The sequence below is a fragment of the Drosophila gunungcola genome, unplaced genomic scaffold (assembly GCF_025200985.1).
Source record: "Drosophila gunungcola strain Sukarami unplaced genomic scaffold, Dgunungcola_SK_2 000001F, whole genome shotgun sequence".
In the NCBI taxonomy this organism is placed as follows: domain Eukaryota; kingdom Metazoa; phylum Arthropoda; class Insecta; order Diptera; family Drosophilidae; genus Drosophila; species Drosophila gunungcola.
The window spans coordinates 20,261,004-20,273,782 of record NW_026453197.1 but is presented as its reverse complement, the minus strand read 5'-3'; the positions used below and the strand labels follow the sequence as shown (position 1 = coordinate 20,273,782).

The following is a 12,779-nucleotide window of genomic DNA, read 5'->3' as shown; positions in this document are numbered from 1 at the left end:
TATTCTCCTTATTTGGTTATGGTCATAACCAATCTACCAAAAGAAACCGTGGGTATACAGAAAGTAGAAATTTTTTAAATGCGCCTAATCGGTGTTATTGGTCTTTTTTTCTAGCACGCTGTGATCTTCCGGGTGGAACTGCAGGGCTTTGTAGAAGGGGTATAAATGGATATCTGTATTTGCCGATCAGAAACGCCTGCCAAAAGTACCTTTCTGAGGGATGCACTACTGTGGGAAGATTCTTTTCCTCCAGAGAGGATTGTGATAAATGCCGGAAATAAGGGATCAAAAGTTAAAGCACTTTATTAAATATTTAATAATATTGTTTCAACTTACGTTTCTTTTATTGTATATTGTTTATTGAATTTTTAAATAGTTTAAATATAAAATGGATTTTCATTTTAAAAAAAATATCCTGCACGTATAAAATCATATTTACAATAAATTGATATTCACATTCTATTCTTATAACTTCAAAACAAGACTTTTTTCTCAGTGTTGGCAAGTAAGCCAGCAGCAAATTGTCTTATGGGCCCTATGAAGTTTCGCGCCGTGGCAGCGCTTACCACGCAAATACTCAGGCTTTCCCGCTTCGGCGACTTATATGTGCTTTCGCCCCGATATTAAGGCAAATATCAAGCATACGCACTGTGGCCCGACGCCCAGGCATAATGCATGAAAAATTGAGCATGTCATTGACGCTGTGCTGTATGCTTTATATATATATATATATATATATATGCTATATGTGTCTGCCCGATTTTCCCCGGACGGCTGTTTACAGTCTAGGCACGTTTCGTAATGGGGACCCCGGGGTTATGTGCACACAATATATGCAACATTAAGGGCCGGTCTTGACTTTGCCTAGGGTAAACTTTTTAATCGCACCGGCTTTAGAGTGCTGTCTCGCTTTTATGGATTTGTGTGACTCTGTTTGCCCGCACAAATTGACGCTTTATGTTAATGACATTAATTAATAAATGAAATATGACATTCACACTGTTGAACCTGTTTATTAAATTTTAGCACGTAATAAATGAAAAGTTTATTGTGGCCAAACGAAAGTTCTGGCACATTTTGGGATTAAATTGTTCAACTTACCCGACACTTTGCGGTTTTTTGGGTCTCCCTCAAAGTCAAGACACAAATTGAAAAGGATTGAATGAGCCGAGCCGGATTTTCGTTTATGGTTTCTTTATTAACATTTATCACACTAAACTACTAATGATAAAGAGTTACAAATATGAGTTGCTGCGCTTAGGTTTTTCTCTGAAAAATTTCACGTATCTAAATTCCATCAGATAAAAATTGTTTTAGCTACAAGTTGTACCTCAAGTTGGTTAGTTTTTCTTTTCTCATATTTCGACAGAATTGCAAATAGTTCATGGTTTTTTGTTTATTTTTTGGCACATAGATATGCTTGAGGATGTAATGTAATATTATTTTATGCTAAGTTTTTCGTATTCGCTGAACACAATTGGCGAAAATTTAAATCTAATTAAATTTAAAGGACCATGAAAGAAAATAATTTTTCTAAGTATTGTATAGATTTATTTAAACAAATGCTAACGTTTTTATTTCGCGTTTTATGGCAGTTGGTTTGACTTAAGTCCATTTATTTGTGCATTGTGAGGATTTTCAATGGAAATTTATATACAAAGAAGGTGAGATGCGGGAAATTCGTATTTCATCTTTTATAGCCTTTAATAAATGTATAATTTCGTTTTGGAAATTTTTATAAATTGGTTTTCCGTTTCGTTAGAAATTTGCATTTTGTTTTCTTTGAACATATTGTTTAAATTGGTTGGGCAATTTGCAATTTTTGTTTATGTTTCGATTGCCATTTTACTAGTTGATTTTAAAATTCACTTTATGCAAGTTTTCACCCGCTGATGATTTTTCATGTATTGTAATGTGTCCCTTGCTTGTTTATTTGCTTTTTTGAAGCCTTTGAAATATTTCATTTATTCTGTTGATCTTTTTTCTGTTTTTATTTGGTGTATCGTGCTATTGCTTTTTGCATTTATCCATTTTAATTGTATGTAATGTGTCTTTGTTATTTAGACTTTCGAGTCTTTTTATTAATGAATTACTAATGATTTACAAATTGGCTTTGCGTATTTTGTTTAATTTTTTTGATGTTATTTATAGACAATATATTTTGTAATTACCTTAGATGTTTTCCAATCGATAAAATTGTCGCAATGTTACTTTTGCAAAAAAAATTTGAATATAATTGGGTGTTTCTAGTGAATTTTGAAGTCCTAAAGAATGTTTTCTTGTCATGAAAACTATTTTTTACTAGAAAATCGCTAATATGAATTCGAGAATCTAAAAAAGCACAGATTTTCTTTCAGAGATTCAGAGCAATAAAATGTAGTGGTAATTTCTGCTTCCATTACAAAATGTTTGCAGTTGTCCGAAATGAATACCTGGTAATGCCAGCCTCAATTAATTATGGCTATCATAACGGCAATAATTATTATTTCATATGCCTCATTTCGATTGGAAAATAAGGCGAATGTAATTTTCATTTACATTGCCCATTTCGTTTGGCCTCGTTCAGTAGTCCGCCGTTAAACGGGTCTTAATTATGCAGTATATATAGTAATTGTTATTGAAAAATAAAGTACTTGGCCGACACGAAAAACTCGGCACTCAGGACAACTCAGCCTTGTCCTCCGGGAAAAAAGAGTCGTTTAATTGGATCGACTTTATGTCCGTGTACACTTTCTCATTCTCGCTTGTATATTTAATCGGTAATCGGTTTTCGGTGGTTAAATTGTATGCACGTTTATAAAATGGACCATTTAAGAAGTTTGTTTGTTTTCGGTTCTCCGCTTCATTGAATTATCTCATAAATATTTATGTATTGGCCACAAGTTGAATACTTTTTGCTTGAGACAAAGATAAAGCTTTTCCGTCTGTCTGTTATCTCTATAATAATAATATTAATATGCTAATGAGTAAAAATTTTCATCCTAGCTTAGTACATGCGTTTGTGTTAAAGTTGAATGTGGATTTTCAGTGAAAAATTCATCGAGTTTCGTTTTTCGTTTGGGTGCTGTGGGTCTTCAGTTACACTTTCGCCCTCAATCGGTTCGAGTTTTTAAGTTTACATTTCTAATAGAGCTACGACAAAAGACTAGAAGAGATCTGACAAATTGTGCATGCGGTTCACGTAGTCGTGTGTGCTTGTGAGTGTGTTTGTGAGTGTGTTTGTGAGTGTGTTTGTGAGTGTGTGTGGTTGAGACCACAATACCAAAATATAAGTTTTATAGGACCCAATTGCTGCGGGAACCTCTTCGATTTTCTTCGCTTTTTTCAGCTTTGCTTGTCACTGGAAAAAAGAGGGACTGAATAAAATCGGCAGAGAAAAAATATTTCTAACAGATGAAAATTTAAAGAAGAATTTTACAAAGCTTAATAACAAATTTTAAAAGGAATCAAACTGGGAACCAAGATTTATAGGAGCAACACCTTCAAGGGCCACATAAATCTGTAGGACACTAAAATCACTTTGAAAGGTGTCTAGAGTATAAAAAGACCCTTGAATTAATGGCAAAACACGACCTTTTTATTTAAATCAAATAAACCTTTTAAATCGTTTCAAACCTGAGGAGATTTTTGTGGCAGTTTAGATTGTGAAATTAAGTTTGGGACAGGATTTAAAATAAAAATATATATCTCTGTCGATTTAGTGCCTTTCTGGTACCCTTTTTTTCCGAGTGCCCTTGTCACTCCCCCTGTTTTCCTATACGGAAGTGGTGATTTGCTCCACGAACTGCACGGCAGTGGGTCGGCACAGGGATTGGGATCGTTTCAGGCGGCATTGTGGATTGTTTCGCAACGTGGCATTGCCCCCCCCAGAACTCGAAACCTGACTTTGCCGATGGGGTGTCCTTTGCAGGGAGGCGTAGGCGTGCGGCACGTAGATGAACTCCCTGGTGGGTGGCGGAAAGGGGGCGGGAACCTGGCGACAGTTACACTGCTGCGACATCGAGGATAAACCCTCCGGAACACTGCGACTTCGGGTGGAACTGGGCGGATGGGGCTGGCCAAAGGTCCTATTTGGACTGGTGCTGCTGCTGCAGGTGCATATCAATGGCTGTCGGTCCGCCGATCCGGGGTTCCTGCAAAAAGGCAAGTCAATTTTCATGGTTTAGGCGCGAGTGTCAACACAGTTTTCGGCATGCGGTTAAATGCGGTATGAGTACGAGAATCTCTGGCTAGCATCGCAAAAAGCCAGAGTGTGGCAAATTGGCAAAATGGCAAATTTGCGGCCAGCATGAGCAACGAAGAAGCCGCCAAATTGATTGTCTTTCTAGGGCTTCCAGTCCTAATTGCCATTGATTGTCTGGCTCGGCGGGAAATCTCTTAATTGGTTTTTGATACAACTGAAATGTTTGCTTCCTTCCGCTTGGCCTAATTAACTTTTGAATCGATTATTCGATAGGGGTAAGGTAATAATCTTGAATAGGTTTTGTAAGGAAACTTATTTGTTTTCTTAAAACTTAATTCAGATTCAAAAAAGATAAATTGTGGTACACAAAAATAAGTTGGTTCTTTATGAACAACTAGCTTAATATTATACAATTTAATTCAATTGTAATAAACAAATGTTGAAAATATTTAGTTTTAATATTTTAATAAAGTTGACAACTCCTTTGGCTTGAAAATAATAGCCACACATTTTAAAGAATATATTATAATTTTCTGTTTTAGCTACTTAAGTTTTAAAATGATTTATTTCATATGGTTTTTTAAACATTTTTGTAAAGCTTGAAATTTAACTCTCTGTATTTGGTTGACATCCCTTTTGGTAAATAATTAGGTTTAATATTGATAAATGATTTTAAAAATACAATCCCTGATAATTCTAACTAATGCTTGCATAATAAATTTTCCGTGCAGCGGCAAAATTCCAAGAGCTAAGTATAAATTACAGTAATAAATTCAATTTGGGGCTTTTAAAATGCATTAAAAGCTAAAGCCAAAGCAATTCACCTGCTTTAAATGTGTATGACGACTGCGTTTAATAGTTTCCCTGCGCAATCGTTATCCCATTGACATTTACCAATGTATTCTCTGTAAGCTGTCGATAGCTACTTAACTTGTAAAATTGTCAGACAATTTCCAGCTGAACTTTGATTTGCCATTCAATTGCATGTAGAAGGAGCGAGGGTTTACTGCACACTCGGGGGTGATTAGGGATCCCATTCCACCATTTCTACTCACTTGTTGCTCTTGTGACAGCCCAGTTCGTAGGTGCTGTGCCAACTGCAGTACATCTGGCCGTCGCAGCAGTTGCTGTGCTGCTGAATGAAGGACAGACTCCGCTGCAGTCGCTTTCCCATCCTGGCCCCAATGCTCCCCTGGCCCAACTGGTAGGCTCCACGCACCTGCACGGGGAAAAAAACGTATACTATATGAATATCAAAGCTGTTTTATTTTTAAACAACTATTTTACTATTATTGGAAAGATCAAAATTCTTAACATTATGTTGCAGTTATAAATATAATTACATTTTTAATATCATTAGGGTTTTAAACGCTTTACTATTATCGGAAAGTTGATAATTCCCTAAATTATAATTTAAAGTTCATTATGGCTTAGCAATCGTTTGCCAAAAATGTTTATATCATTCGGTTTTTAAATGTTTTGAACTTTGTTTTTAAAATTCAAAATTTGTAATTTGAAATGATTATTTTGAAAGTAGCCAGGATTAATTTAAAAAGGTATCGAAATGGTATAAATTTAATAATAATTTTATTCGTTTGTTACACATTTAAAATTATATAAATCGGAATTATAGTTTTAAATATATATTTTTATTTCGCAAAAAGTGTTCCCCATAATTTTAAAACTCTTATTATTTAACATATTAAAAATCGACTTTTTTGTTTGTTATCTCTATCTCAAAGTTTTTTCTATTGTTATAAAATTTTAAACAAATTTTGAGCCCAATTTTTGTATATACAAAAATTGATATTAAATTAAATTAGTTTTTATAGCCCAGTATTTTAAAGTTGCTTTTGGTATAATATATTAGTTAAGAAATGTTGTAAATATAATATAAATTGATAATATAATTTCTCTAAGTGGCACATTACCTGGTGCTGTTGCTGCTGCAAATCGAGATTGTGGCAGGCCAACTGCTGCAGGTGGGAGTGTTGCTGCTGCTGCTGCTGTTGCTGCTGCTGTTGCTGCTGCTGAAACATGTGCCTTTGGCAGTAGTTGGCTTGCAGGTAGGGCTCCATTTGATTGAGACTAATGCAGCTCCGACTGAGGAGATCCGGGGCGGGGGCGGGGTATTCCCCATAGCCGTAGTCCATCGGCAATTGGGGGCGCGGCTGGCGGGCGGAGGAGTGGCGCATCAGCATGGGAGTTGGCAAATGGCCATTTCTCTGCTGATAATGATGATGCAATTGCTGCTGCTGCTGCTGCTGCTGCGACTGCTGCTGCTGCGGCTCACTTATGAAAAATATTATAATTCCCGAGATGGCTGCCGCCGCTGAGCATATGTAATAGCCAGCCCGACCGTATTTAAGGGAGTAATCGTTCAGAAACGAGGTGAGTGGCACGCTTATCAGCACAGGAACTGACTCAACCCCCCGTATAAAACCTGCCAAAGTAAAGAGCTCAAAGTTAAATCAATAATTTAATTATTTATGACCGCACAACTCACCCCAAGCCTTGGAAAAGTGTTTCAGCTTTATGCGCTCGAGTGCCAATATTTTCAGTGAGTATTGAAACCCACCCAGACCAATGCCATACAACCAGCTCAGTATGCAAAGGCCTGTATAGCCCATAACAAAGGATAGAAACAGGATAGCCAAGGCCACAATTGATATGAACATCTACGATTTAATAGGGGAAACAATTTGGTAGAAACCTCTAATATTTTTGGAAGGCATTATGACCCACCTGTGTGACTATTTTGGTATTGATCACAAAGTGTCTGATCACAAAACAGCGTCGCAGCAAAGCTCCAGCTATAACCACTCCCAGGGCCATGGAAATTCCCAAAAAAGTTTGCAGGAGGACCAACTCTTGCACATCAGAGCCCTGCTCGGCGGCATTAAGAGCCTGACATAAAATAAATATAAAAGAAATATTAATGAAATGATAATTAGCACATATAAACTTCTAAAATTTAAATTAATTCAATCTTAATGTTATTTTAATAAAAAGATCCCAAGAAAGTAAAGTAAGATGAAAAGTTGTTATCACAACATTTAAACATATAACTTTATACAAATTATTTTTAGTCGATCCCAATTTACTTAAACAATTAGAATTACAAATTTAAACAAATCAAGAAACAAAGTTTGGCCCACAATACTAATGCACAAATTAAAATTTCTGAAATTTATCGCATATAATTTCTAAAAATTCAATTTAGACATTTCCAACGCTCTTTGATTTATATCATTTACAAAACAAAACTAAAAACACATGATACAAAGTTTAACGCATATAAGTTTCTCAAATTTAAGTTCATGGTAACCAAAACTATATTAGCAGCTCCAAAAATGCTTTTAAGCTAATAGAATATGTGGGATAATGAAAAACCTACCAAAAATAAGTAAGATAAATTGGGAAAACCACTTACCATTAGGAACATGGGTGTATAAATGCCAAAGGAGGCCACGCTGGAGGTCATGAGTAGAATTTTAACAGTCACCGACTTCAGTGATGATATGTCCAGAAACAAGTATCTCGGTGTGCTCTCCACCTCCTGGCTGAGAATCGGCTTCTTTTCCCGCATCTAAAAATGGTTTGGGTCACAAGAAGTTAAAAACCAAAACTTTGCACAACACAATTTCCCACCTTTTTGCGCTGATTTTTGAGATGCTGGATGGCCCGACGCTGGGGATGGTAAAGGGAGGCGGGCCGGTACATTAGGCCCATGAAAAAGCTGAGTGCCGTCAGGGCGGCCACAATCTGGAGGCCCAGGCGCCATCCCGCCTTGCCCACGCCCTCCTTCAGAATGACGGAGAACAAAGCGATGCCGACTCCCTCGCCGGACATGGCCACCATTTCGACGAATTGACGGCGCCGCTTAAAGTAATTGCCCAGCATCACGGTGGATGCCTCCCGCACCATGGCCACTCCCACTCCGAAGACGACGCCTATGGATGTGTCGAGAACCGTGTTTTTTTTAGTACAGTGTGCAAAAATATTTCAGATTTTAAAAGACTGATTTTAAAGCTTATGAACCAGATTTACATGATATCTTTAATTGAAGCGTAACATATAAAATAAGTTTTTGTTCTGTAAAATTTCAATACTGTAACCCACAAGCTATTGTTTTTCTGGCAAATAAAATTATCTCCTACATTCTTGTTTTCATTGTTGTGAGGAAAAATATTAAGGATTTTACTATACAGATTTTAAATCTTATGAACTAGATTTACCAACTACCTTTGGTTGAGAAATGACATTTAAAATAAGTACCCATTTTAGCAAATTTTAAACCTAAAATTTCTTTATAAAAAGTTTTTATTATCCAAACTATTGTTTTTCTGGCAGTTAAAATTTTCTTTAAAAGTCCTATAAGCGCAATGAGAAAAAATGTTTGAAATTCTAAATTACGTTTTTTTTCAGTTTTATGATTTAAAAAAAAGAAAACCCTACTGTATTATGTCTAGGATTGGCATTTATAATAAAAATCCATTCTGTTACACAAAATAACTATTTTTCTGGCCAATAAAATAAGCTTATAATTTCTTATCAAAGATTAAATTTTATAAACTTAATGAAATGCAATGAATGAAATCTTTAATAATCAGCTTTTCATATTTAAAACATAAATGTTTTAAGGTTAAATAAAAATGTGCAAATGGTTCCTAATTAATTCTTATGATTTCCGATTCATTAATTGTATAAGCAGTCAATAAAGACTTTAATTTTGCCAGTGTTTAAGAGCGAATGATAAGCAACTTATTTATTTATTTATATATACCCCATACCGCATACCGCATACCCCATAGCCCGGTTGTACGCACCATAACTGAAAACAACCTGGCCAAATTCCGTGGCAAATGAGGTGAACAATATGCCCAGGGGCATCACCAGTCCGCCCACGATGGACAGGAGGCGGATGGAGCGTTTGCGACAGAGGGACACCACAAACGATGTGGCCACCATGGAAACTGACCAGCTCAGGGCGCCCAGCAGTTCTGTAAGCAATGTAAGAAATTAAGCTCTTGAGTGATAATATTCTAAGGCGGCAAAGTCAACTTGACGAAGGTCATGGTGCTTAACTGGAAAGGTGGCATTTAAGTGTTATTAATATGAGAAATGTATACGACAGCGTTTTAAGCAAACTGAAAGTGGAGAATTTAAACGGTTCCTTAAAGGGTAGATTTTACTTTAACTGGAATTTACAAAATCATATTAAAGCATTCAAATTAATTTTCTGTGCTAACACATGATTAACTCTAAGTAAATCTTTGACAATTTTAATTTTGATTACTATGTATATTTAGTTGAACAAAATGTCGCCTTTCATTGTAAATTTATAGAAACAATAAAACACATATTACACAGTTGACAGCCTTTGTTTCATATCTTTTTTTTTGTGAGTTCAAATTAATAAACTGCTTTATCGAAAGTACGCTCTCAAAAAGCCATTTTATTTTTCCGTTATTTGTTTAACGTGTCTTAGCTAAAAAAAAATAAAGCAAATTATTCGTTTTATTTATACTCGAATAACTACACGTGCATATATAATACAAAAAAAACAATATTTATCCTTTGCATCGATTAATAAAGCGAAGCCAATGAATTGGAAAACAAAATATGGCTTAAATCTTCAAATAAGCATACGCTGGAAATTTGTGTTAAATACAGACTGCATTCTTTATTTTTAGCAATTTGTGGTTGGCTATAAACTGGAAAACACTTTCGGCCATACACAATATTCACACTATTCTTAAATTATGTCCGCATTGTCAAGCGCAAATGAAATGTATGCAAAAAGTGCACACCTACAAACATGGATTATTCACAGACATTTGCATTTCGAGCACAAACAGTGTGACAAACATTTTGATTGCCTCACAACGGGGGGTTCAAAATAGAAAACACCACAAATGTGTAGGAAAACAGGAAAATGGCAGAGAGATAACAACAGGCTGCGTTGACTCTGATTATACATTCCGATTAAGGACCTTGCAAAAAGTATTCCCCTCCGCCCTCGCCCTTTTTTCATATGACTTACCTATGCCACTGGTATTATGCAAATACTGAACGGCATAGAACCACAAAAGGCCGTAGCTCAGCTGGAGTCCTGTGGTCAGGATGTGGACCAGAAAGGACACTCCGCAAATGATCCAGCCCCAGCCGCCATCGGGATAAAAGTACTGCAAATACACACAGCAATAAGGTTGCGATAAAAATATTTATTTGAGTATTTGATATGTAGAAATTGTGTAAATTATATTTTTGAGAAAAGGTAAAGCATAGAATAAGTCAATACCTATTGGGTTTTTGTGTATTGCATTTTTTCGGCTTACTAGAGGATTTATTTCGTAATATTTTGGATTACCAGCAAAAATCATTTCATATGTAGAAAATTTGTAAAAGATATTTTTCAGAAATAGTAATTTCATAGAACTTTTAAATCTTTCTTAACATTTGTATGATTTCGGCTTACTAGAGTACTTATTTGATACGTGAAAAATGCAAAAGCAATAAATATCTTTTTTTTTTTTTGCAAATATCAACTGAATAAAGACCACTTTTCTTTGCTTGTGTTGTATTGTATTTGTGTTTAAGTTTTTGTATCATTTCGGCTTACTGGAGTATTTATTGGATTCAATATTTTTGAGAAAAATAAAATGAAAAGAATTTTGCTTTGGTGTTGTTTTTTTTTCGTGTACTCCAAGTGTCAAAACAAAGGGCCGGCAATTACAGTTTGACAGGCACTGAAAGTTGGGTGTATAGTGCACTACTTGCGCACCTTGTGATTTATGCCTCACCTGTCTAATCCGTGTGGTGTCCACGCCGGTTCGTCGCAGGGCCGGAATATTCCGGTGCAGCAGGTGGAACTCTCGATCGGCCAGTCCGGGAAATGCCGAATCCTCCTCATCGGTTATGTGGCTGGGATGAGGGGGCGTGGCATGGAGGCTGGGATGATGATTTGCTTCGTAACCTGGGCATTTAAAAACAATTGGCAGATGATTAAATGACGGCACAAATTGCCTGGTTTGCCGCGTTACACCAAAACAAAAACTTAAAAGAAAGCTTATTAATATTCAATATTTTGAGTATTGGCTTCACCTTAAAGAGTATAAAAAAGTATGAACTTAAAATATTTTGTTGTCTGTCAAAAAAAAAAACAACGTACTACTGTGGATATACTTTTGCACACATTTGTAATTAGTTTCAGTTCCATTAATAAATTCTTATTGCCAAAGATATTTTATAAAGTTAAAGAAGTTTGCTAGCTAATAAATTAAATCAATAATGAAGATTTTCAAACTCTGCACTTTAATCTTGTAAAAAAATTAGAAAACTTAAAATTTGTACAGCACTTTATGGAGTTAATTTACATACTTCCATCATAGTAGGTGCTATTTTTCAATTATATCATTTTAATTTCCCAAAGATATTTAGAAACTTTAATCAATACAAAGTAATGTAATGCAGTATTAAACACTTAGCACAGCACCTTTAAGAGTTCTTTAACATACTTGTTGGTTGTCCGAGACCAAATAAATTTTCCACCCAAGTAGGTGAGTGTTTTCTTTTTTCAATTAGAGCCTAATTTATGGCTTCTTCTTTTAAATTTTCCATGAGTGTACTTACCAAAATAGCAGCCGCCGTTGGCCATTAGGTTCTTGCTCCTTTGTTGGTGGTGCTGTTGCTGTGGCTGATGGTACCAATTATCGCAGAGGCAGTATTGCGGGGTGTAATGGTGGGTGTGCGGGTGGGGGTGGTTGTGGTGGGGGTGGTGATTCTGGTGGTGCTGGTGGTGCTGTGGGTGGTGCTGGCCATGCTGAAGGTGGCTCTGATTCTGACTCTGACTCTGGTGGGCGGTGGCGGGCATTGGATTGTACATATAACAGCAGCCATTCAAATTGGGATTCGCATAGCGGGGCGGCGGTGGGGCAGGCATCATCCCAGCACCAGCACCACCCACTCCAGAACCAGACACTAAACCACCGTGTCGACTACAGTGGGGCATCATGGGCATCTGCTGCTCGATGGTGGGCAGTGTGGCATAGCTGCCAAAATTGTCGCAATGCCGTTTGCTCGGAAATCTGGGCAGAGTGGGTGGTGTGCTGGTGGTTTGGCCACCAACGCCCCCGCTTCCATGGCAGTGACGGGAGGGCGTGGCAGTGGACTGCATATTCGTTTGCTCAGCCGGCAAATAGGAAAGCCTTGGACATGAGACCCACCAGGCCAGCGGCTGATTATTGAAGCGACACTCGTGGCACAAATATCGCTGGGTGGTCGTGTCCTTGTCCAGATTAGGTTGGTTCACTGATAAAAAAATGGAAGAGTAAAAATAAAAAGGGAAATTAAATTAATAAAGGATCATAATATTTAATTGCATGATTTAAGCTTCTAAAATGTTATAAAGTTTGAATTTAAACTACATTTAAATCAACTTTGAAAGAAGTCATAAGAAAAATTTAATGAACTAATAATCGCATTGCGTAATTTAATTTTAAAATATTTAATATGATTTGAATTTAAATTAAATTTATTATATTTTTTATTTCAGATATTAAAGTCAACTCCGAGAGTAGTCAAATGAAAATTA

The 12,779-nt window shown here is 36.3% G+C and overlaps 1 protein-coding gene across 2 annotated transcripts in view; it reads right to left on the bottom strand.

The window, feature by feature from the left end:
- Window positions 1-1,183: 1,183 nt before the first annotated feature.
- The window catches only part of LOC128261755 (uncharacterized), a 30,555-nt gene continuing 18,959 nt past the window's right edge, over window positions 1,184-12,779 (bottom strand). The window contains exons 3-13 of one of the 2 annotated variants that reach the window (XM_052995605.1): window positions 11,819-12,415; window positions 10,990-11,162; window positions 10,230-10,371; window positions 9,013-9,186; window positions 7,835-8,136; window positions 7,617-7,772; window positions 6,929-7,090; window positions 6,690-6,861; window positions 6,115-6,626; window positions 5,239-5,402; window positions 1,184-4,133 (exon numbers count right to left, since the gene is read on the bottom strand). In XM_052995605.1, the coding sequence (XP_052851565.1) occupies window positions 3,755-4,133; window positions 5,239-5,402; window positions 6,115-6,626; window positions 6,690-6,861; window positions 6,929-7,090; window positions 7,617-7,772; window positions 7,835-8,136; window positions 9,013-9,186; window positions 10,230-10,371; window positions 10,990-11,162; window positions 11,819-12,415 (2,933 nt within the window). In that variant the 3' untranslated portion in view covers window positions 1,184-3,754. Of the gene's footprint in view, window positions 4,134-5,238; window positions 5,403-6,114; window positions 6,627-6,689; window positions 6,862-6,928; window positions 7,091-7,616; window positions 7,773-7,834; window positions 8,137-9,012; window positions 9,187-10,229; window positions 10,372-10,989; window positions 11,163-11,818; window positions 12,497-12,779 lie in introns of both variants that reach the window. The other variant, XM_052995604.1, reaches the window with a different exon arrangement.